The sequence below is a fragment of the Thunnus maccoyii genome, chromosome 1 (assembly GCF_910596095.1).
Source record: "Thunnus maccoyii chromosome 1, fThuMac1.1, whole genome shotgun sequence".
NCBI classification, from domain to species: Eukaryota; Metazoa; Chordata; class Actinopteri; order Scombriformes; family Scombridae; genus Thunnus; species Thunnus maccoyii.
The window spans coordinates 13,762,737-13,785,888 of record NC_056533.1 but is presented as its reverse complement, the minus strand read 5'-3'; the positions used below and the strand labels follow the sequence as shown (position 1 = coordinate 13,785,888).

General features: G+C 39.6%; 1 protein-coding gene and 1 long non-coding RNA gene across 5 annotated transcripts; one reads left to right on the top strand and one right to left on the bottom strand.

The window, feature by feature from the left end:
• Nucleotides 1–1,174: 1,174 nt before the first annotated feature.
• LOC121895773 (proteoglycan 4-like) lies at nucleotides 1,175–21,265 on the top strand. 2 transcript variants are annotated; one of them, XM_042409202.1, is made up of 3 exons: nucleotides 1,175–1,258; nucleotides 16,868–17,060; nucleotides 19,639–21,265. In XM_042409202.1, the coding sequence occupies exons 2-3, from the start codon at nucleotides 16,868–16,870 to the stop codon at nucleotides 20,742–20,744; spliced, it is 1,299 nt and encodes a 432-aa protein (XP_042265136.1). In that variant the 5' UTR covers nucleotides 1,175–1,258; the 3' UTR covers nucleotides 20,745–21,265. The 2 variants fall into 2 exon arrangements, 1 of the variants encoding a protein (XP_042265136.1); XR_006095840.1 differs by lacking the exons at nucleotides 1,175–1,258; nucleotides 16,868–17,060 and adding an exon at nucleotides 18,541–19,041 and having other exon boundaries at nucleotides 19,639–19,726.
• LOC121895783 lies at nucleotides 6,049–12,752 on the bottom strand. 3 transcript variants are annotated; one of them, XR_006095846.1, is made up of 5 exons: nucleotides 11,762–12,752; nucleotides 11,531–11,621; nucleotides 7,657–7,782; nucleotides 6,493–6,851; nucleotides 6,049–6,302 (listed from the first exon to the last, which is right to left on the bottom strand). It is a non-coding gene; the product is annotated as an uncharacterized LOC121895783 (long non-coding RNA). The 3 variants fall into 3 exon arrangements; XR_006095845.1 differs by having other exon boundaries at nucleotides 11,531–12,752; XR_006095843.1 differs by lacking the exons at nucleotides 11,531–11,621; nucleotides 11,762–12,752 and having other exon boundaries at nucleotides 7,657–8,802.
• Nucleotides 21,266–23,152: the final 1,887 nt, after the last annotated feature.

The following is a 23,152-nucleotide window of genomic DNA, read 5'->3' as shown; positions in this document are numbered from 1 at the left end:
TTGTGGCACACAATCTCATGTCATTTTGTAAATTGCCCTTTCCAGAGAACAAGTTCCTGGGAACGAAAAAAGCGTCAAAGACCCCAATCACCGCGTCTGCAGCAGCACCACAAGTTCCATCGCAGGCCCAGGTAGAAGAGACTTTGAAGGAGCTGTACTTGGATTTGGCTACTGATGGAAACGTTGTAAAAAAACCTCAAAAGGAGAGAATGCCAACCAACAAAACTTCAGGAAAGAACAAGAAGCCCTCTGCATCTCCCATGTATCCCACACCGACACCACCTCCTCGTGTGGGAAGACAACATGGGAAGAATGTACCACCACCTTTCCTTGTTGTAAAGGGAGAAGGGAAGCCTGCACCACCCCCCCGCGATGTCAGCATGAAGACACGTAGAGTGTCCTCAGTGAAGGTTCCTATTCAACAGGAGAGTAAAGGAACCTGTGAAGATGTCAGGAAAACGCCACAAACACGCCGGCGCACACTAACACCAATTCGAGCCAAATCTTCAGAACCGGAGAAGGTTTCAGTCTCAGAATCCAGAGTGGCCAGTAAACCTGCCAAACCTTCCAGTGTTCCCATACCAATAGTGACACACAAGCTTGTTCTCCCACCTATTCCACAGAGGAAAAAACAAGATGGCCAGGTATCTGTGGTCCAGGGCAAGGCTGCGCCCACTAAACCCAGGAAAAGTTCACCAATGAACAGGGAGGTGATGCCAGACGAGACCAGCAGCAGGCCTCCAGTACGCAAAGCACGGGGGCCACTAAAGGCAAAGGCAAAAGCAGTACCAAAAACAGCTCCTGTACCTGGACCAGAGAGCACTAAAGAACCAGGACCAGAGAGGCCCAGAAAGACCACACCTGCCCCACCTACTGATCCGAAGCCAGAGAAGAAGAGGATACGTCCTGACACGGCACCAGAGAAAACCAGAGCACCGAGAATTCTGCGGCCACTGAGGGCAAGGGTAAAGCCGGTGGAAAACAGGACTGTAGAGGGTATTCAGGGTACAGCCTTCGGTAGACCAGGCTCTAGTACTTTTACTAACACTCACCCTCATTTGGCGCATGTGGTCCATATAATAAGATATAGACGGATGCAGATTAGATCCTCTTCTCAGGGTCACAGTGATCCCTCATTAAGTTAACCACACCACTATTAAATATAAGGAGGTTTCCCAAATAGAGTAATTCCACTAGTGCCCCCATAGTGAGAGTCTAACATTACTGTAGGAAAGAGTACTTTCGAAGAGACGTAAAGATGACTTCCCACAATTTGTGCCCTTACGGACTGAAGAGCTTGTTGGAGTGTATTACCAGAGCAGCACTGCTATCTCAACCTGGTGATAATCCCGACTTTTTATTCGAGTATTTATCAGATCTGGTCAACTTCAGAAGATGTCACCCTGACGATGATCCCAAGATTGTTTCCTTCAACTACCAAGAGATGTGGGGTAAGCTACTGTTCAAAAATATATAATATAATCCTTATTTATTTCATAATTTGTAATAATTAATTACACAGCAAGCTAACCTGATCAAGGACTTTTTCATAGATTAGTCAAGTGATGTTATCTTAAGGTTTTGATGCAGCCAATCAGCCAAATACTTCACCCATTGCAACACAGTAATTTTTGAAGTGGTGAATAAAATTAATATTCTTGCAATATTTAAAGCAAACAATCAGATACTTACATTTAAGTTTTGTTTAACTTATGTGTGGGCCAGTTTAGAATCTTGTTAGTGAGGGTTTATACATTTTGTAGTCGTAGTCATGACAACATTTAAACTGTTACATTTGTTGTTTACACATAAAATTTCAGACTCCGTTCACACAAAACAACCTGCTTCAACTTTCAAACATATCAAAAACAGTTCATCAATTTTAATCCAAGGCTAGTTAAAGTATTGGCACAGACTGAATGGATTTAGATCAGAATTAAAGGCAGAATTAAGACATCACTGCAAATAATATATAATAAAAAAAAGATCATTGAATGCTATCTCTTGTGGCACACAATCTCATGTCATTTTGTAAATTGCCCTTTCCAGAGAACAAGTTCCTGGGAACAAAAAAAGTGTCAAAGACTCCAATCACCGCATCTGCAGCAGCACCACAAGTTCCATCACAGTCCCAGGTAGAGGAGACTTTGAAGGAGCTGTACTTGGATTTGGCATCTTCTACTGATGGAAATGTTGTAAAACAACATCAAAAGGAGAGAATGCCAACCAACAAAACTTCAGGAAAGGACAAGAAGCCCTCTACATCTCCCATGTATCCCACCTCCTCGTGTGGGAAGACAACATGGGATGAATGTACCACCACCTTTCCTTGTTGTAAAGGGAGAAAGAAAGCCTGCACCACCCCCCCGCGATGTCAGCATGAAGACACGTAGAGTGTCCTCAGTGAAGGTTCCTATTCAACAGGAGAGTAAAGGAACCTGTGAAGATGTCAGGAAAACGCCACAAACACGCGCACACTAACACTAATTCGAGCCAAATCTTCAGAACCGGAGAAGGTTTCAGTGTCAGAATCCAGAGTGGCCAGTAAACCTGCCAAACCTTCCAGTGTTCCCATACCAATAGTGACACACAAGCTTGTTCTCCCACCTATTCCACAGAGGAAAAAACAAGATGGCCAGGTATCTGTGGTCCAGGGCAAGGCTGCGCCCACTAAACCCAGGAAAAGTTCACCAATGAACAGGGAGGTGATGCCAGACGAGACCAGCAGCAGGCCTCCAGTACGCAAAGCACGGGGGCCACTAAAGGCAAAGGCAAAAGCAGTACCAAAAACAGCTCCTGTACCTGGACCAGAGAGCATGAAAGAACCAGGACCAGAGAGGCCCAGAGAGACCACACCTGCCCCACCTACTGATCCGAAGCCAGAGAAGAAGAGGATACGTCCTGACACGGCACCAGAGAAAACCAGAGCAATTCTGCGGCCACTGAGGGCAAGGGTAAAGCCGGTGGAAAACAGGACTGCAGAGGGTATTCAGGGTACAGCCTTCGGTAGACCAGGCTCTAGTACTTTTACTAACACTTACCCTCATTTGGCGCATGTGGTCCATATAATAAGATATAGACGGATGCAGATTAGATCCTCTCCTCAGGGTCACAGTGGTCCCTCATTAAGTTAACCACACCACTATTAAATATAAAGAGGTTTCCCAAATAGAGTAATTCCACTAGTGACCCCATGGTGATTTTGAAATGCTTGAAATTCAGCCCCGACCTAATTTCTGTCATGCTGCCCACCAGGTACCCATCAGCCTTGGAAGGGGGTCCCCTCTTGTGTGATCCTTCTCAAGGTTTCTTCCCCCTCTACCTGTTAAAGGGTTTTGGGGGGAGTTTTTCCTTGCCCACTTGAGGGGGGGGGCCTTATCATGTGGGTTTAATGTAACATAATTAAATGTTAAATTCGAGGTGGTCAAGGGCGTAAGTTAGGGTTAAGGTTGTGTACACACACACACATATACATACATACATACATATATTCATGAGTATACAAATACACATACATCATATGGGTTAAATTTGTTAAATGTGTTAGATGAGTCTGGTCGAGTTGGCGAAAGTTTGGTTTCACAAGGTGATGGTGGGGGATGCATATACATATATATGCTATATAAAACTGTTAAAATCAATAAAATACCTTAAATAGATTCCACAGTTGTGATATTTTATTATTACTGAGAACAAACCTTAAAACAATGTGAACTCTCACCTGTAAGTCATAGCTCTTTGCCAGCAGCAAGATGGCAATTGATGTAGATTCATTATTTATGAGTTATTTGTTTCTATAGGCGGATGGTTCTGCCCAATTTACTGACTGAGAAAAAGACATTTCCCGTCTAAACTTGATGATTTAATTTAAATAACTGGCTAAGAAGTTAAACTGTCCCACAAAAAAGAAAAGATTAAAGTCAAAAAATGAATACAGATTTGCGTGGGAGAACAGTTCTTCTTTCTAACCCCATTAATCATATTAATCTTATTAATACCTGGTAAAGACACTGAATAAAGCACGTTAAAAGTCAGTATTTCTCTCATGCTGTTCCGCGGACACAGGACATGTGGATGGGCCGTGAGTCAAACTACCGCAGTTTGCTCGGCTTGTTTTGACAACTTAAGATCCAGACATTCAGGAGGATTTTAACGGGAGCTGAATTATCCACAGAGGTCTCCTCCTCCCGAAAACAAACTTACACGGTAATTAAAAGTGGTAAAAACACTGAATGAAACAGTTTCATGTTAAATATCAGTGTTTCTCTGACGGACATCGGATGTCCGGATGGGCTGCTGATAACGTTTTCTCAGCTTGTTTCTCTGATAATTTAAGATACAGACGTTCAGGAGGTTTTTTTGGAGCCAGATTATCAGAAGGGGACTCCTCTGCCCCAAAACAAATTTACACATGGATTAAAACCGGTAAAAACACTGAATAAAGCAGTTTTATGTAAAAAATCAGTGTTGTGCAAGTGTACTCTTTGGAAGAGGGGGTATGACGCCATTGAAAAGTGACAAAATGAAATAGACCGTTACCTTGATTAAAATCACGGATTTCTCTGGGTTTGAAAATTGTTGGAAATATTTGGGATATTGTAAGTACACAACTGAACAAAATATATAAAATAGGTCTAGTTGTTTTTTAGACATTTCAATGTGGAATAGTTCCATATTATCCCAGACAGCAGACCAACACTGAATCAATGTTGATTGATCAACGAAACTATCATTGAATCAATGTTGAAATTTGACTCTAACTCAAAGTAAATAAAACATCCTTCAATCAGACATTAATTAACATGCAATTTTATTTATTTGTGCCCCACATCCTGTTTGAACAGGAAATAACATCACATTCAGGAAAGCAAGAGGCTCTCAAAATGTCATTTCATTCATTCAAAATGTATAGAGCTTAAAATCTTAAAATACAACTTATATGATAAATTAGATGACAAAATGACTTAAACAATTAGATGGGAATGTTAATTCTGAATTTATCAAAGCAGAATCCGCATGATGCACTAAAATTCTTGCGAAAATGAAGTGCGTGGACACAGCTTTTTTTGCAGCTGTTATTTACAAGAGAAAAGCCTGGAAAATCATAACATATGCAAAAAGCAAGAGAAGTAAATGCAAATGGAAGCTTGCCAATATTTAGAGCTTAAAATACAATTTATGTATTACAGATTATGATAAATTGGGTGACACACTGACTTAAAACATTCCTATCTATCAGCACAATGCCCTCAACAGTGCCCAAAAATTGAAAAGTCATAAATTCATATGAAGTTTAAGTGCAGAGACACCTTTTTTCTACAGCTCTATTTGCCAGGAGAAGAGCCTAGAAAACCATGACAACATATACAAAATGCAAACTCACCCACAAAGACAGAAACACCACAGTACTACAGACTCAGATATTACCATAGTTCAACACTGTTCAGGACTTGATACTTTCCAAGGACTGAGGATACTCTCCTGAGGCCAAAGGGTGGCCTTAACCCTCATTAAATGTCCCCAAGCTGTTCAGAGGCATAACAAAGCCATTTTTTGCACACAGCAAAGACAAACTCTGAGGCCTCCTTTTTCTCTGCATTCACTTTTGTAATGCATCTATAGAATAAAAAAACAGGAAATTAGAACTGCACAGTGTGTATGGGGTGTGTCAGTTGCAGAGAATTATTAGTGCTGAATTCACATGCCTGAATATCTGTTGTAATATTCTGATTATACTGAAAGAAAATTCCATCAGGATTTGAGTTTTTTTTCTCATTTCATGCATTTATTTACATTACTAGATTGCTCTGATCACATTATATTTGCAAAACATAAATATATTGAATATTACAAGGTATTCCCACTAAAACATATGAAATACGTGGCTTATTTTCTATTTAATTACAGTCTAAAGCTGGCAAAGTGTCTTGCTTTGGTTTGTCTGTTGGCATGACCAAGTTATGATAGACAGAAGGTGGGTCCATAATATTTGGAAATGTGACCAATTATGTGTAATTAATTTGCCACAAAATCAAGTACTAGTGTAACTTGAAATTTGATAAAATGTTTATTTTGAAGTTAAATTCAAATTTAAGACTATTTGACTTGATATAGACATTTTCCTTTTAAAGACCTGCAGACACACTGGTGGACTGAATGGAAAAGCAAGGTAAAATCCAACTTGGTTCCATGTCTGTAGCTACTACAGTCCTTTAAATATGGTACTTGGTATGGGGCCCAAACAGTGATCCATTGGCGCTAGAGGGAAGGTCACAGGGTCACCAACATTGACAGGATTCACCCTGTAGGCAACATTAATGTTTACACAACATTTCATTGCAATCCACCAAATAGATTTTGAGATATATCAGTCTGGACCTTACTGCTGACAAACAGACTGACGTGCAGGGTTCCAAGCAGACCAAAAACTTTTGCAAATAAAATTTATGGGATGGAAGATATTTTAAGAAAAAGAAAAAACTGAAATCATACCATAATTGCCCTTTTTCTCCATTCTCCACTGACAGTGAATGCAGTTTTTTGTTTATGCGTATCTTTCAGTTTCTTCCCTGCACAGTTCATCTGAGAGGCCAGCTGATACTCAGGGGCATATTGGCATAGAACATGAATAGGTTACAAAAAATGCCATGCAGGTACATGGGAACATATTTTTCATATTCAACATATCCAAAACAATATTTGTCTAATATGTGGTGAATGAAAAACTTGCTTTTCTTAAAAAACTTTAGATTTAAATTACCATCACACATCTGCCATCTTCACTCTGACGATCCGCTCAGCTTCTTCCAACTTGGTCTTTCAGAGAAGCTGGCACTGCCTGGCTCTTTTACCTCAACAAAAGATGTGTTTTATCATTTAAGTGAATTAGTAAAACCCCCGTCACCCCTACCTATATTGATATGGTCATTCACATACAATTTCTCAAGTGAGTGGCTTGCCATTTGTGGAGTTTCCAGCATTCTTACATAAAATGTAGCACTTTACATCTTGGTAAAGGAGCTCAAAACTAGCAGGGCTTGCAGTGACTAAATGGATAGCAATCTCTAAATTTTTACACACAGACCATGTGCACTATGTAAATTTTTTTTTTTTTTTTTTTTTTACTAAGACTATTTTTTGGCATTTCTGATTTATTTGATATTGATAGTGAAGAGAGACAGGAAAGGCAGAGGAGAGAGAAGGGATGACATGCAGCAAAGGGCCTGGGCTGTATTTGAACCCAGGCCGCTGTGGTAAGGACTCAGCCTTTATACATGGTATGCATGCTCTACAAGGTGAGCTACCGGGCACCCCCACTACCTAAAGTGAGAGAGCCAAACCACAGCCACTGACTACAGTGGGATGAAAAAGAGCATATCAGTCTTTTAAGCATCAGGGGCCAGATTTAAAATATATAGAGGTAAATGGACTATTACTATGATTGTTACTCAGCCCAGTGTTTAAAATGAAAACATTATGAGCAGACATGCAGTCAATGGCTGTGAAATATAACATTTTCTATAGATTTCCACTAGCATAAAGTCATTGTGGTGTTGATTGGTTGCATTACCAGAGCAACTGGTTCCATATTTTTTGTGCTTTGTTAAAGTTCATTGTCAAGTTCATTGTTTTAGATGTCTGTGGTAAGAGCCCTACCAGCAGGTAAAAGTTGATGAAAACAGAGCTCAAGGTGATGCATATCTTTCTCCTGGCTGAGGGCAGCTGCCACATCAGGAGAATGAAGAAGGCCATGTTGGGCACCAGCAGCAGAGGGTCCCGGAACTTAGTTATCAAAGGCAAAAAACACAATACATGTGATAATTACGATTGATTACTTAAGTCAATGCAGCAGTTTGTCTCTTGCCTGTTTACTGGAGCCTACAACTTCCTAGAGGTCAAGCAAAAGTGCAGTAGAACAGATAGCTGTGGCCTCTGACTGTGGCAAATATCAGTGACAAAGTGACAATAACCATTTGTTATCTCTCTATATAAAGCAAGGAATCTCTGTCTGTATGTATGTATGTGGGTTTGTCTATCACGTATCTCGAGAACCGTTCATCCGATCGACTTCATACCTAGCAGGTGGATTGCTGGGTAAACGATGAAGTGCAATGTTGATGTGTGAAATTGTCTGGATGAGCAGTTCTCGAGAAACATATACCAAACACCTCATAAATAACGTTGATTTGCTTCTTCTTCTACCCATGGGGTCAACAAACTTAAATACTGACAGCGCCAGTCTGTATGTTGAGTTATGTATGTTCACGACATAGTGCAGGATGTCTCAGGAACCTTTTGAACAGACACTACAGTTCATCTGATCAACTCCAGCTCAACTCAAAATTGTACACGTGTGAAGAGTTTGGTAAATTAGTAAAAATTACCAAATTGTAACATCTACCAATAGCCTGCATACGAGGCATTTAGGGAACATGAGTAAATTATAGTGTTTACTGATAGACTGCATGTGAGGCTTTTAGAGAATATGGGTAAATTATAGGCTGTGTTCGAAATCGCATACTAACGTACTACTCATACTAAGTATGACGTCAAATTGAGTATGTAGTGCGTTCCAACTGCATAGTAAATGGATTTTGTGTACGCGAGAAATACCCGGATGTATACTACATTAGCAAGAATTTCTGAGTATGCGGTGTGAGCTTACTGGACACACTCAACTGCCCCACAATGCATTGCGTCTCTTCAGACTGCGCAATGGAGGAGATGAGCCAGGCTAAAAGCTGTTGTAATTTTCGCTGTAGGACTGTTAATATGTCACTTCATTAAGTTTTAATATTTTTTCAGGCGAGAAAGTAACCATTTAGATTCACAATATGGGGTCAAGTTATCCAAATAACGCCTGTTCGTAAATTTGCTCCAATGTTTTCGGAGATGTGAGGAGCCGCTGGCCGGGATCAGCTGGTCATCTCAGCTGCTAGCAGCCTGACTCCTGAGATGATCAGACGGTCAACGTCCATCGTCATCTTGGGGAGAACATGATCCATGAACTGATCATTGCAGCTCTTTGTTATATGATATAATTCCTTTTGGGAGATAAATGTTAGTCTCACAGATGAAATCTAACAATTATAACTGCCACATTAGTTTGTCTGAATGTAAAGTGAAACTTCATGTTTTTACTGGACAGAACAACAGCGCTGCCTCTGGGGCTCTATATGTACACATATCACCACATTTACATACATATAAATGGATTAAAATGAACAAATCAGTCTGTATTAAATTTCATTTTATTTTATTAAGCGTCCCCTGGTCCTCAAAAGTTTGTACTCCTGAGTCAAACTTGCCAACTCCTCAACCCAGCTACCCGTCTTTCTGTCCTTGATCTATGATCTATGATGATCGGTGAGTGCAAGGCGCTGACTACAAGGCGGCGCCATCTTTCTCTGTCTGACCAAGACCCCACCGTACTTCCACCATTCGGTTCTCGTGTGACGTGACTTCCTCCCATAGTCACGTCCGCGCCGCAGACCGACAACGTCATCACGTCGGGCCCCGTCACCGTCTTGTCGCACACACACACACACACACACACACACACACGCACGCATTCCCCTGCATGTGTTCAACCCTGTACATAGCTGGTGTTTGTTTGGTAGAATTAGATTTTAGAATAGTTGTTTATTGAATGAAGCATTTGTTAACTTTGTTAATTTTGCTAAGTTTAATAAACACTGTTATATCTTTAAAAAGAAGTTCTTTTGTCATTATTGTGTGTAACATGTTGTGAAAAGTGGCTGATTGAAGGAGTCAGAGCTCGAATTCACCCTTCTTTATTCAAGCTTGAATGTTGATCTCTTAGATATTAACATTCTAGGTGAACTCCCATTTATGAGACTACCTTGTTTGGTTATTGGTCCTGGTTTCCGGGTGGTACCCCGTATTTGTTAATTCATATTAATAATTCTATTAATTGTTATAATTAGTTAATGCAAATAATCAACTGTGTTCCTCACAGATCCAACAGTTGGTGCCCGAATTATTGATTAAGGTTAACAATATCTTGATAATTTCATAATTCTTCATAATTCATAATTATCTATGATAATGATCTATGATGATTTAATTGTGATTAAAAGATAGTATCTCTTTTATGTTTTGGCAGGAATACCCCTCTGCTAGCTCAATGTGGTTGTAACATTGGAATTAAACATTTAACAGCAAAACTATTTTTGTCAGCTCATATTAGCTGCTGCATCAACACCACACAGTATGTTGAAATTGGGCGATTGAGCTTGATTTCTGTATTGGAGATAGGGTCGAGTCACCAAGGCATTGGATTTATACACTAGAAGACTTTGAAAAGACTTTTAAAAGACTTAAGTCTGACACCCTCTCACATCTAAAAACAATGTGTCATAAGTCACTAAGTTTACTTACAGACTAAGATTTTGCAAAGACTGGGGATCTTGCAGGGCCACTATTTGCAAGACTACAACTAAATTCATTTTGAGATTATTTCCCATCCTGCTCCTGGTGAAATTTACAAACAGAAGCTGCCCTCGTGTGTGCAGTGGTTTGTTCTGAAAAACCAGCCAAAAACAAAATGTAAATTAATTAATTCAGTTATTACTGAACAACAACCACTGTGAAGAGAAACAACAGACACTACACACTGATTGTTCCTGTTATTAAGTCATTTTCATTTAACAACTCTTTTTTTACAAATAATATTTTAAGGGGTTAACATTTCTTAGATCATTTCAGCTAAGACAATCACATTTCAAAAGGTGTCGCCTTGTACTTGAAAAATGCCTTAAATTTCCAGGTTTTCCAGGATGCGTGGGAAAACTAGGTATTTTTGCAACATTAAAACAGCTACACAGTTTATACAGCTGCCCACAGAAACCACATTCAACCATTAACTATCTGGACACAGCACTTTCAGCTGCTGGATGTTGGAGTATTTCTGTTTGAAAACCCTGCAAACTCCATGAAATACAGTAGAAACAGCAGCAGCCTGGATAATTATACAAAGGCAGAAAGCGGCAGGTTTAACTCCTCCAACTAGACTGAAATCATGTGTGAAAAAGCGGTAAATACACTGCAGACACACAGCAGCTGAAAGAAAAGGGGAGGAGGGATATTATGAGCTTTAAAGTTTCATCGGGATCATCAATATCATGTTTACAATTAGCTGATAATCATCCTGATCAGCCACCATCAGTAATCAATACAAAAACACATTATTAGACTGTAAACCATTAGGGATGTTCTTAATTATTTTATTATTATTTATTTAATTTCGACTGACTAATACTATCAGTTAAACAGTTAAAGTTGGAGTGCAGGAGTGCATTTTTGTCTCCCACTTCTGGCAGTGATTGTCTGCCACAGGCATGCAGCTCACTCTTAAGAAGGTCTGAATCTTAAGTTATCAGAGAAACAAGCTGAGTAAACGTTAGCAGCAGCTCAGCTAACAGCCCCTACTGGGCGTCCAGCGCCAGCCCAACAGCATCAGAAAAATAATGATTTTTTTACGTGAAACAGTTTTATTCAGTGTTTTCACCTGCTTTAATCACCGGGTCTGTTTGTTCCGGAGAGGAGGAGACCTCTGCAGAACATTTGGCTCGTGGTAAAAACCTGCTGAACGTCTGGATCTTAAATTGTTAGAGAAACAAGTTAAGCTAACATTAGCAGCAGCTCAGCTAGCAGCCTCTACTGGGCATCCTGTGCCTACTGAACAGCGTCAGAGAAATGCTGATTTTTAACGTGAAACTGCTTTACTCAGTGTTTTCACCTGTTTGAAACATTGGGTCCATTTATTTTGGAGAGGAGGAGACCTCTGCAGATAATTCGGCTCCCGGTCAAAACATCCTGAACGATGAACACTGAAGTAACCCTAACCTGAAGAAACTGGTTGTATAACAAGACAACAACTCCCATGATCCCATGCTACTTCACACTGTCTTCACACTCCGTCTTTTGTTATTGTATTAACTGAGAGACCACTAGCAGCTGAAATTACATATTGTGCATTTAAGCTAAGTTACTGGAGGAGTCTATAAGAGCGAGTAACGTTAAACGTTAGTCTAACCTTACTCTGCCCTGGAAGCAACATGAGGAGAACTGCACTGAGTTGCACCAGCTGTGCTTAAGTTCAAACGTAGCCTCATTTGAACGTAAATTCTTACTTAGGCCGGAGTTTACGTGCTACTAACATTTCAAGGGTTGCACCAGCTGAAATAGTTACAACATAGGCATAAGTATAACTTAAATATTACACCTAGCCCTTAGTAGGTGTAAAGTCCTCCGTATAGTAGCAGTTGGCACGGTTAGCATGGTGCATCGTTTTGAAAGGTGGGATAACTTATACCGGCTGTTTTGCGTCGGCAACATGTTCTCCGTGATAGATTACATTCGTTGGACATTTATGATGACCTTGGTTTATACTCGTGCTTTAGTTTTCCATGAGCGGAGATACAACAGATTACCGACCTCCTAGCAGCAGACCTGCAACATGACACGGACAGAAACGGTGCCCTCAGTCCTTCCCTATAAGTGCATAAATCTACTGTATGTAGAGCAATAAGATCAGTCGCACTATTGTTGTGTCAGTGCTTTAACGACTACGTTAAGTTTCCAACTCAGCCTGAGCAACAGAATATGACGCATGAGAAGCTCTACCAGATAGCTGGTTTCCCCGACCTACTTGGCTGTGTAGATGGCACACACATCAGGATCAAGAGACCCAAAATCTTTGAAATATGAAACTGCATAAACAAATAACACTCAATAATTTAAAAATCAAAATGAAATAATAAATATAATTAATAAATTAATTTATAATTAATTATTTTAATTAATTTAATAACTGTTAGTAATAACAGAATTAGTAATAACAGTAGTAGTAATAACAGAATTAGTAACAATAGAATTAGCAAGATTTGGCCGAATTATAAGATTTGTTCATTTTTTTTACTGTCTAAAAATAATGTGACTGACAGAGGAAAGTTATTGTGTGCTGGTAAGTGTGATGGTGTATCCTTGTGCTTTTATATCTTCTTGTAATTTAAATAGTTCTAGGTTCAATTTGATCTTTTCAAGCTCAATTTTTTCTGTTTCTGCTTTGATCCTTTGATCTTGTGTGTTTCCTGTTGGAGCTTCTCAATTTCAGCAGTAAACAGGCGACATCTTAATGTGTTGACATGATCCTCTTCTGTGCTCGGAGCAGGAAGCCTCCTGTTGCCTTTAGCTGCTGGACTGATCCTCAGGGGACTGTGTAGGCTGACTGTCCACATCCAATCCAGTGAAGGTGGGCTCTGGAGGTTGGAGGGATGGTGGCAGACATGCTTCTGCAGGTGGGGGCAGAGGTTGTTCAGGAGTATGAAGGAGGGGTGATGCTGCTGGTGGGAGAGATGCTTCCAAAACAGGCGCTGGAGCTTCTTCTGCTGTGCCACTCTCAATCCCAAATGAAATTCCAATTACTGAGGGGGGAGTCGTCTCCCCCTCAGTAATTGGAAGAAAGAAAAAATTCTTTCACATCCCTGTGCTCCACTCCCTTTACACAGATGGCGCCTGTGATATCCTCCCATATTTGTTGTTTTTTTTTATTGGTGACAAAGTTATTACATTTAGATTCCAGTGATTCTTTGCTTTGTTTATATTTTGTGAGACAGATGGCCAAATCCCTGAAACAGTACACAAACTAATGTCAACATAGTAATTTATTACACTATGTTATAGGACTAGCACTTGAAAGATTAACGTTAGACACTGACGTTATAGTGTTGGCAAGCAAATATATAGCGTTAAACAACTTTCTAATTAACAACTACTAATTTATAACAGCTTTTGCTAGTGTGGGCTATCATTATGTGTGTTACAACGTTACAATTTCATCTCAAACAGTGTACCGTTATGTTACCCTATGCTGCAATTGAAGGCTTCACCACTCAATGTCACCATTGTTATTTTTCACTAGCTGTAGACCAAGGTTGTAAGTGAGGTAACACCTTATCATAATGTTTTGCCCGAGTTAAATCACCTTTTTTGTTGCTGTTTGGTGATTACCGTTTTTTAGCTTTTTTTAGCCGTTAATTTCAGCTTTTTAGCCGTTTAATGTCTAATGTCTTGGCAATTGTGTAGCAAAGTGTTAAAAGACAAATGGGCACGAGCTTGTTTTTGCACACACTTAATGAGCATGACAGATTTTAACATATAAAAATAATGTTACATTAAAAACAACAATAAATACAGTGATTGGCAACTCAAGTACTTTATTTTCTGAGACGATCGTAATGTGGTAAATTACAAAGCAATGATAATGAAAAATGCTCACCACAGATGTAATGTGACAAAGTTACAGTCTATGAACCTAACGAATAGCAGTATCATTATTATTTGGTTAGTGTTAATGAAATATGAAAGCTCTTAACCCAGATTGTCAGCCCAACTGTCATCATGTTTATGTACTTTGACAACACGGTAATAAACACTGAGTCAAGGATGGTGCTTTTCCCTGATTGGTCACAGAAAGTGAAAACATCATTTTCTGCAACAATATTTCAATTAGTGTGGACTTTACGCCAGTGTAGATAAGATGAACACTACGTCTGCGTGGTGCAACTAAACATCGACACAGATTTAAGATCAAACTAACTAGTTTCAATGTATCATTTAGTGTGGACTTTACACCCTATCTTAAGAGAGAACTTACGCACAGCTGGTGCAACAGGCCGCTGGATTTTTAACATTATCAATAGTGGAAACACTGACAGGGTTTTTCACAAGTAACTCAGCATTTAAAACTAAGGAATAGTTGCAGAGGTCAGCCACCCAATAAAACCATAGCTATATTCCCGCTCAAAAAAATAGCTATAGCTGAATAGGAAAAAGCTAGCATGCAACTCTCACTATGCTAAGTGCTCATTCAAATTTCTTGCTGAAATAATAATTAAAAAGGCCTATTAGCTGTTTCTGCACCCAACTCCTATAAATGGTTAGCATTGCCCTGAAAACCTAAATATAATTTATCATCAACAAACCATAGCAAATAGGAAATTAATGCTAACCCTGCTAGCTATGTGTTAGCGATACCCTGCTAATGCTAACGCAACATCATCAGTAGGACATAACCTAACTTCAGCTATGCAACACAACATCCATTAACTGTGATGAGCTAAGTATGCTAGTAAATGAGCCAGCAAGAAAACTATTCTTCTTCTTTTTCTGTAAGATAACATGGCAATTGGCAAAAAAATATTCAAAATGTACTATATATGGATTTTGTGTTCTCCTCCAAAACCCCTCAGTCAATGTATCTTCCTCTCTATCCTGTCTTCCTTTGCCAAAGACACTTAACTACAGCTCAGATAAATGGGAAATCTGAGACACACTTACCAAAAAATAGGAGTTCCAGAACTGTTGTTTTTTGTTTTGGTTTTTTAAAAAACAAGTTAAAAAAGTTAGTTTGTAAAAAAATTTCCCAGTTCCCATTTGTTTTGAAAGCAGCATAAGGTCAAGTGAGGAAAAGGGAGAGGACTCTTTTTAAAAAATGCACAAATCATTGTTAGTTGTCATTCAGTTTACCTCATGCTTTTCCCCCCTATATGTCCATGAGAAGGCAGTGTTTTAGAACATACAGTACTGTGAAAAAGTTTTAGACACCCTACATGTTTAGGCCCCAAGCATACAGCTAGAGTCATAAAGAACTATTTTCAGCAACAAGAAGAATGATGAGTCCTGCAACAGATGATATGGTACGGCCCCCACAGAGCCCTGATCTCAACATCATGGAGTCAATCTGGGATTACATGAAGAAGCACCTGAGATGGCCTAAATAATAAATCCACAGAAGAACATTCTTTCTCCAGGATGGTTACAACAACTTACTTGCAAATTACTATGAAAAACTGTGTTAAAGTGTACCGAGGAGAACTGCTGCCGTTTTAAAGGCAAAGCTGCTCACAGCAAATTGATTTCATTTAGGTTTCTGCTGTTTACTCAATGTTGCAAGAAGTTAATTGATGAATTAAAAAAAATTATAGCAATATTTCTGTAAGCATTCTCACTTTACTTTTAGCTTTTGCACAGTACTGTATGTCGTTAATATGAAAAGAGGGCTGAAATGTAATGACTTATTAATACCTTAAAGGAAATAGAAGAGATACTTCTGATACAAATAAACAATGGTATAACAAATAATAATAAATACATAAAAACTATTGATTAAATAATTACACAGGTGCTCTGCTAAAAGGTGTAGCAGCAAAAATAATTATTCATAGTAATCATAATAATAATGATAACACTCGGCAGCCCCACCCCTACATTTGGGGCATATTCTATTGCATAGAAGCCAAAATGTGTCTGTTGGGGGGTTATGAGGTCACAAAATTAACAGGGTTCATCCTCTGAGTAGCATGAATGTGCTTGCCAAATTTCACGGAAATGCAGCCAATAGTTTTTGAGATATGTTGCCTTGAAATGTTGACCAAAGGATAGACCGACATGGCAATCCTCAGCCCCACTTGCCAGTGGGGAAATATCACCACTGATTCAATGTTTGTCTTGAAAAAAGCAAGGAATCATCAACATTGACTCAATATTACTTAGCCTGGAATATTCAACCTCAACACTGTGATGGAATTTCAATGTTGAATCAATGTCACCTTGGTATAACTTTAAGGTGGCTAAAAAGTGTAATACAGTCAATGATGTAAACATTCTAAAAAATTCAGTAACCTATGACTCAATAAATAGAACTCAGAACACAAATGATGTCAGAGCCTTCTATGACCTAACAAAGGCTTTCTGCTGGAGGGGGTACAAGCCAGTAAAGCTTAGTTCACATTTAAGAGTCTAACATTACTGTAGGAAAGAGTACTGTCGAAGAGACGTAAAGATGACTTCCCACAATTTGTGCCCGTACGGACTGAAGAGCTTGTTGGAGTGTATTACCAGAGCAGCACTGCTATCTCAACCTGGTGATAATCCCGACTTTTTATTTGAGTATTTATCAGAGCTGATCAACTTCAGAAGATGTCACCCTGAGGATGATCCCAAGATTGTTTCCTTCAACTACCAAGAGATGTGGGGTAAGCTACTGTTCAAAAATATATAATATAATCCTTATTTATTTCATAATTTGTAATAATTAATTACACAGCAAGCTAACCTGATCAAGGACTTTTTCATAGATTAGTCAAGTAATGTTAGCTTAAGGTTTAGATGCAGCCAATCAGCCAAATACTTCACCCATTGCAACACAGTAATTTTTGAAGTGGTGAATAAAATTAATATTCTTGCAATATTCATAACAAACAATCAGATACTTACATTTAAGTTTTGTTTAACTTATATGTGGGCCAGTTTATACATTTTGTAGTCGTAGTCATGACAACATTTAAACTGCTACATTTGTTGTTTACACATAAAATTTCAGACTCCGTTCACACAAAACAACCTGCTTCAACTTTCAAACATATCAAAAACACTTTATCAATTTTAATCCAAGGCTAGTTAAAGTATTGGCACAAACTGAATGGATTTAGATCAGAATTAAAGGCAGAATTAAGACATCACTGCAAATAATATATATAAAAAAAAGATCATTGAATTCTATCTTTTGTGGCACACAATCTCATGTCATTTTGTAAATTGCCCTTTCCAGAGAACAAGTTCCTGGGAACGAAAAAAGCGTCAAAGACTCCAATCACCGCGTCTGCAGCAGCACTACAAGTTCCATCGCAGGCCCAGGTAGAGGAGACTTTGAAGGAGCTGTATTTGGATTTGGCATCTTCTACTGATGGAAACGTTGTAAAAAAACCTCAAAAGGAGAGAATGCCAACCAAAAAAACTTCAGGAAAGGACAAGAAGCCCTCTGCATCTCCCATGTATCCCACACCGACACCACCTCCCCGTGTGGGAAGACAACATGGGAAGAATGTACCACCACCTTTCCTTGTTGTAAAGGGAGAAAGGAAGCCTGCACCACCCCCCCGCGAAGTCAGCATGAAGACACGTAGAGTGTCCTCAGTGAAGGTTCCTATTCAACAGGAGAGTAAAGGAACCTGTGAAGATGTCAGGAAAACGCCACAAACACGCCGGCGCACACTAACACCAATTCCAGCCAAATCTTCAGAACCAGAGAAGGTTTCAGTGTCAGTATCCAGAGTGGCCAGTAAACCTGCCAAACCTTCCAGTGTTCCCGTACCAATAGTGACACACAAGCTTGTTCTCCCACCTATTAAACAGAGGAAAAAACAAGATGGCCAGGTATCTGTGGTCCAGGGCAAGGCTGCGCCCACTAAACCCAGGAAAAGTTCACCAATGAACAGGGAGGTGATGCCAGACGAGACCAGCAGCAGGCCTCCAGTACGCAAAGCACGGGGGCCACTAAAGGAAAAGGCAAAATCAATACCAAAAACAGCTCCTGTACCTGGACCAGAGAGCACTAAAGAACCAGGACCAGAGAGGCCCAGAAAGACCACACCTGCCCCACCTACTGATCCGAAGCCAGAGAAGAAGAGGATACGTCCTGACACGGCACCAGAGAAAACCAGAGCAATCCTGCGGCCACTGAGGGCAAGGGTAAAGCCGGTGGAAAACAGGACTGCAGAGGGTATTCAGGGTACAGCCTTCGGTAGACCAGGCTCTAGTACTTTTACTAACACTCACCCTCATTTGGCGCATGTGGTCCATATAATAAGATATAGACGGATGCAGATTAGATCCTCTTCTCAGGGTCACAGTGATCCCTCATTAAGTTAACCACACCACTATTAAATATAAGGAGGTTTCCCAAATAGAGTAATTCCACTAGTGACCCCATGGTGAGAGTCTAACATTACTGTAGGAAAGAGTACTTTCGAAGAGACGTAAAGATGACTTCCCACAATTTGTGCCCGTACGGACTGAAGAGCTTGTTGGAGTGTATTACCAGAGCAGCACTGCTATCTCAACCTGGTGATAATCCCGACTTTTTATTTGAGTATTTATCAGAGCTGATCAACTTCAGAAGATGTCACCCTGAGGATGATCCCAAGATTGTTTCCTTCAACTACTAAGAGATGTAGGGTAAGCTACTGTTCAAAAATATATAATATAATCCTTATTTATTTCATAATTTGTAATAATTAATTACACAGCAAGCTAACCTGATCAAGGACTTTTTCATAGATTAGTCAAGTAATGTTAGCTTAAGGTTTAGATGCAGCCAATCAGCCAAATACTTCACCCATTGCAACACAGTAATTTTTGAAGTGGTGAATAAAATTAATATTCTTGCAATATTTATAACAAACAATCAGATACTTACATTTAAGTTTTGTTTAACTTATGTGTGGGCCTGTTTAGAATCTTGTTAGTGAGGGTTTATACATTTTGTAGTCGTAATCATGACAACATTTAAACTGCTACATTTGTTGTTTACACATAAAATTTCAGACTCCGTTCACACAAAACAACCTGCTTCAACTTTCAAACATATCAAAAACACTTTATCAATTTTAATCCAAGGCTAGTTAAAATATTGGCACAAACTGAATGGATTTAAATCAGAATTAAAGGCAGAATTAAGACATCACTGCAAATAATATATAATAAAAAAAGATCATTGAATTCTATCTCTTGTGGCACACAATCTCATGTCATTTTGTAAATTGCCCTTTCCAGAGAACAAGTTCCTGGGAGCGAAAAAAGCGCCAAAGACTCCAATCACCGCGTCTGCAGCAGCACCACAAGTTCCATCGCAGGCCCAGGTAGAGGAGACTTTGAAGGAGCTGTACTTGGATTTGGCATCTTCTACTGATGGAAACGTTGTAAAAAAACCTCAAAAGGAGAGAATGCCAACCAACAAAACTTCAGGAAAGAACAAGAAGCCCTCTGCATCTCCCATGTATCCCACACCGACACCACCTCCTCGTGTGGGAAGACAACATGGGAAGAATGTACCACCACCTTTCCTTGTTGTAAAGGGAGAAGGGAAGCCTGCACCACCCCCCCGCGATGTCAGCATGAAGACACGTAGAGTGTCCTCAGTGAAGGTTCCTATTCAACAGGAGAGTAAAGGAACCTGTGAAGATGTCAGGAAAACGCCACAAACACGCCGGCGCACACTAACACCAATTCCAGCCAAATCTTCAGAACCGGAGAAGGTTTCAGTCTCAGAATCCAGAGTGGCCAGTAAACCTGCCAAACCTTCCAGTGTTCCCATACCAATAGTGACACACAAGCTTGTTCTCCCACCTATTCCACAGAGGAAAAAACAAGATGGCCAGGTATCTGTGGTCCAGGGCAAGGCTGCGCCCACTAAACCCAGGAAAAGTTCACCAATGAACAGGGAGGTGATGCCAGACGAGACCAGCAGCAGGCCTCCAGTACGCAAAGCACGGGGGCCACTAAAGGCAAAGGCAAAAGCAGTACCAAAAACAGCTCCTGTACCTGGACCAGAGAGCATGAAAGAACCAGGACCAGAGAGGCCCAGAGAGACCACACCTGCCCCACCTACTGATCCGAAGCCAGAGAAGAAGAGGATACGTCCTGACACGGCACCAGAGAAAACCAGAGCACCGAGAATTCTGCGGCCACTGAGGGCAAGGGTAAAGCGGGTGGAAAACAGGACTATAGAGGGTATTCAGGGTACAGCCTTCGGTAGACCAGGCTCTAGTACTTTTACTAACACTTACCCTCATTTGGCACATGTGGTCCATATAATAAGATATAGACGGATGCAGATTAGATCCTCTCCTCAGGGTCACAGTGGTCCCTCATTAAGTTAACCACACCACTATTAAATATAAGGAGGTTTCCCAAATACAGTAATTCCACTAGTGACCCCATGGTGATTTTGAAATGCTTAAAATTCAGCCCTGACCTAATTGCTGTCATGCTGCCCACCAGGTACCCATCAGCCTTGGAAGGGGGTCCCCTCTTGTGTGATCCTTCTCAAGGTTTCTTCCCCCTCTACCTGTTAAAGGGTTTTGGGGGGAGTTTTTCCTTGCCCACTTGAGGGGGGGGGCCTTATCATGTGGGTTTAATGTAACATAATTAAATGTTAAATTCGTGGTGGTCAAGGGCGTAAGTTAGGGTTACGGTTGTGTACATACACACACATATACATACATACATATATTCATGAGTATACAAATACACATACATCATATGGGTTAAATTTGTTAAATGTGTTAGATGAGTCTGGTCGAGTTGGCGAAAGTTTGGTTTCACAAGGTGATGGTGGGGGATGCATATATATATATATGCTATATAAAATTGTTAAAATCAATAAAATACCTTAAATAGATTCCACAGTTGTGATATTTTATTATTACTGAGAAAAAACCTTAAAACAATGTGAACTCTCACCTGTAAGTCATAGCTCTTTGCCAGCAGCAAGATGGCAATTTGATGTAGATTCATTATTTATGAATTATTTGTTTCTATGTGAAAGACTTATCTATTCTGTCCAATTTACTGACTGAGAAATTATTATTATTATTATTATTATTATTATTATTATTATTATTACTTTACATACAAGGTGAACATGAATTGTTATTGTGGGGCATCGGTTATCATCTAACTATACACTCTAATGAATAAAGGCACAACAATAATAATAAAACAAAACCTTATTTGCGAATTGTCCTCAAATACGATTTTGAGGTACATGTATTTCCATTTTGTGGTAGTTTATACTTCTTCACTACAATTCAGAGGGAAATATTGTGCTTTTTACTCCATTATATTTATCTGTTACTTTACAGATTAAGAGTTTACATTAAAAAAAAAAACTCATGATAAGCTTATAAAATACAAGCAACTGTTAAAGATTAAAGAAGTGGTTTTCTGTTTTTTGGGATTAGGACCCACATTTCACATGTCTCTGAGTTGTTAGCATTTTCACCAAAGAGACATTTCTCCTCTAAACTTCTCAGATGGTTTCATTTAAATAACTGGCTAAGAGGTTAAACCGTCCCACAAAAAAGCAAAGATTAAAGTCAAAAAATGAATACAGATTTGCGTGGGAGAACTGTTCTTCTTTCTAACCCCATTAATCATATTACGACCCCTCAGAATAGCTTTTTCAATATGGTGGATGTCCTTGTTCCTTTTGAGACTATACTGATCCTTTAGACTTTTGTGCATATGTATGCATATCAAACCTGAGCCACTGTACTGCATTTACAAATATGTATTCTTGTATTTAATGTATGCCTTTAGGCAACAAGAGAACTCCTGATTAAAAGACTAACTTCAGCCATGTCATGAGTTGTTGGAATAGGAATAGATGAGCAGCCCCAGGTTATTTGTATTTGTTGTGTGTGTGTGTGTGTGTGTGTGTGTGTGTGTGTGTGTGTGTGTGTGTGTGTGTGTGTGGCAGCTCCCTCACTGTAAAAGCCACAAGACCAATACACTACACAAACCTGAAAAACTCATTGTGCACCATGCTCTAATGATCTTGTCTGTCACACCATTCACACCCACTCATTTCCACACCTTCAGTCTCTCTCTGTTGTGATCCATCTGTTTATGTCTTCTTATTCAGTCATAGAGGTTAACCTTTGCTTTGTACACACACACCGCATCTCGGTGTTCACACGTGATTAACCATTGAACGTGAGTTAGATATGACTCAGTCTGACATGAATGTCAAGTGTGTGTGTACACAGCATGGAGCCCCCTCTCACAAACTCTCACACAGACACAAACACACACTCACCTTATTGTCTCTTTGCTCCATAACTATGGTACAGTACATACAGTAGGAGCAGCACTGATCTTAATCTTTGCTGCAATGTTATATCCCAATGGCGATCCTTAAGGTCATGGAGATAATTAAGACTTCATTTAATCTTATCTAATCTAATCTAACATAATATAATATGACATAATATAATCACACACACAGCAGAGCAGTGACATAAGCATGGCTTTCTAATTTCACTGCAAATGCAATAGAAATTGTATTTAGATAGGACATTAATGGATTTCAGCACAGACGTGTAAACACACTATGGTTTGGAAACTTTTTCCCACATGGGGAAGACAGACTGTAATCTCTTTTTGATGTATTTGTGCTTGCGTTTATCCTTATCCAGACAGAATCTTAATGCAACTTTTGTAAGTACTGGGATTTTGATGTGAAGTTAAGATTAGACCATAGCTGTGTTTATGATTTTAGTCCTTC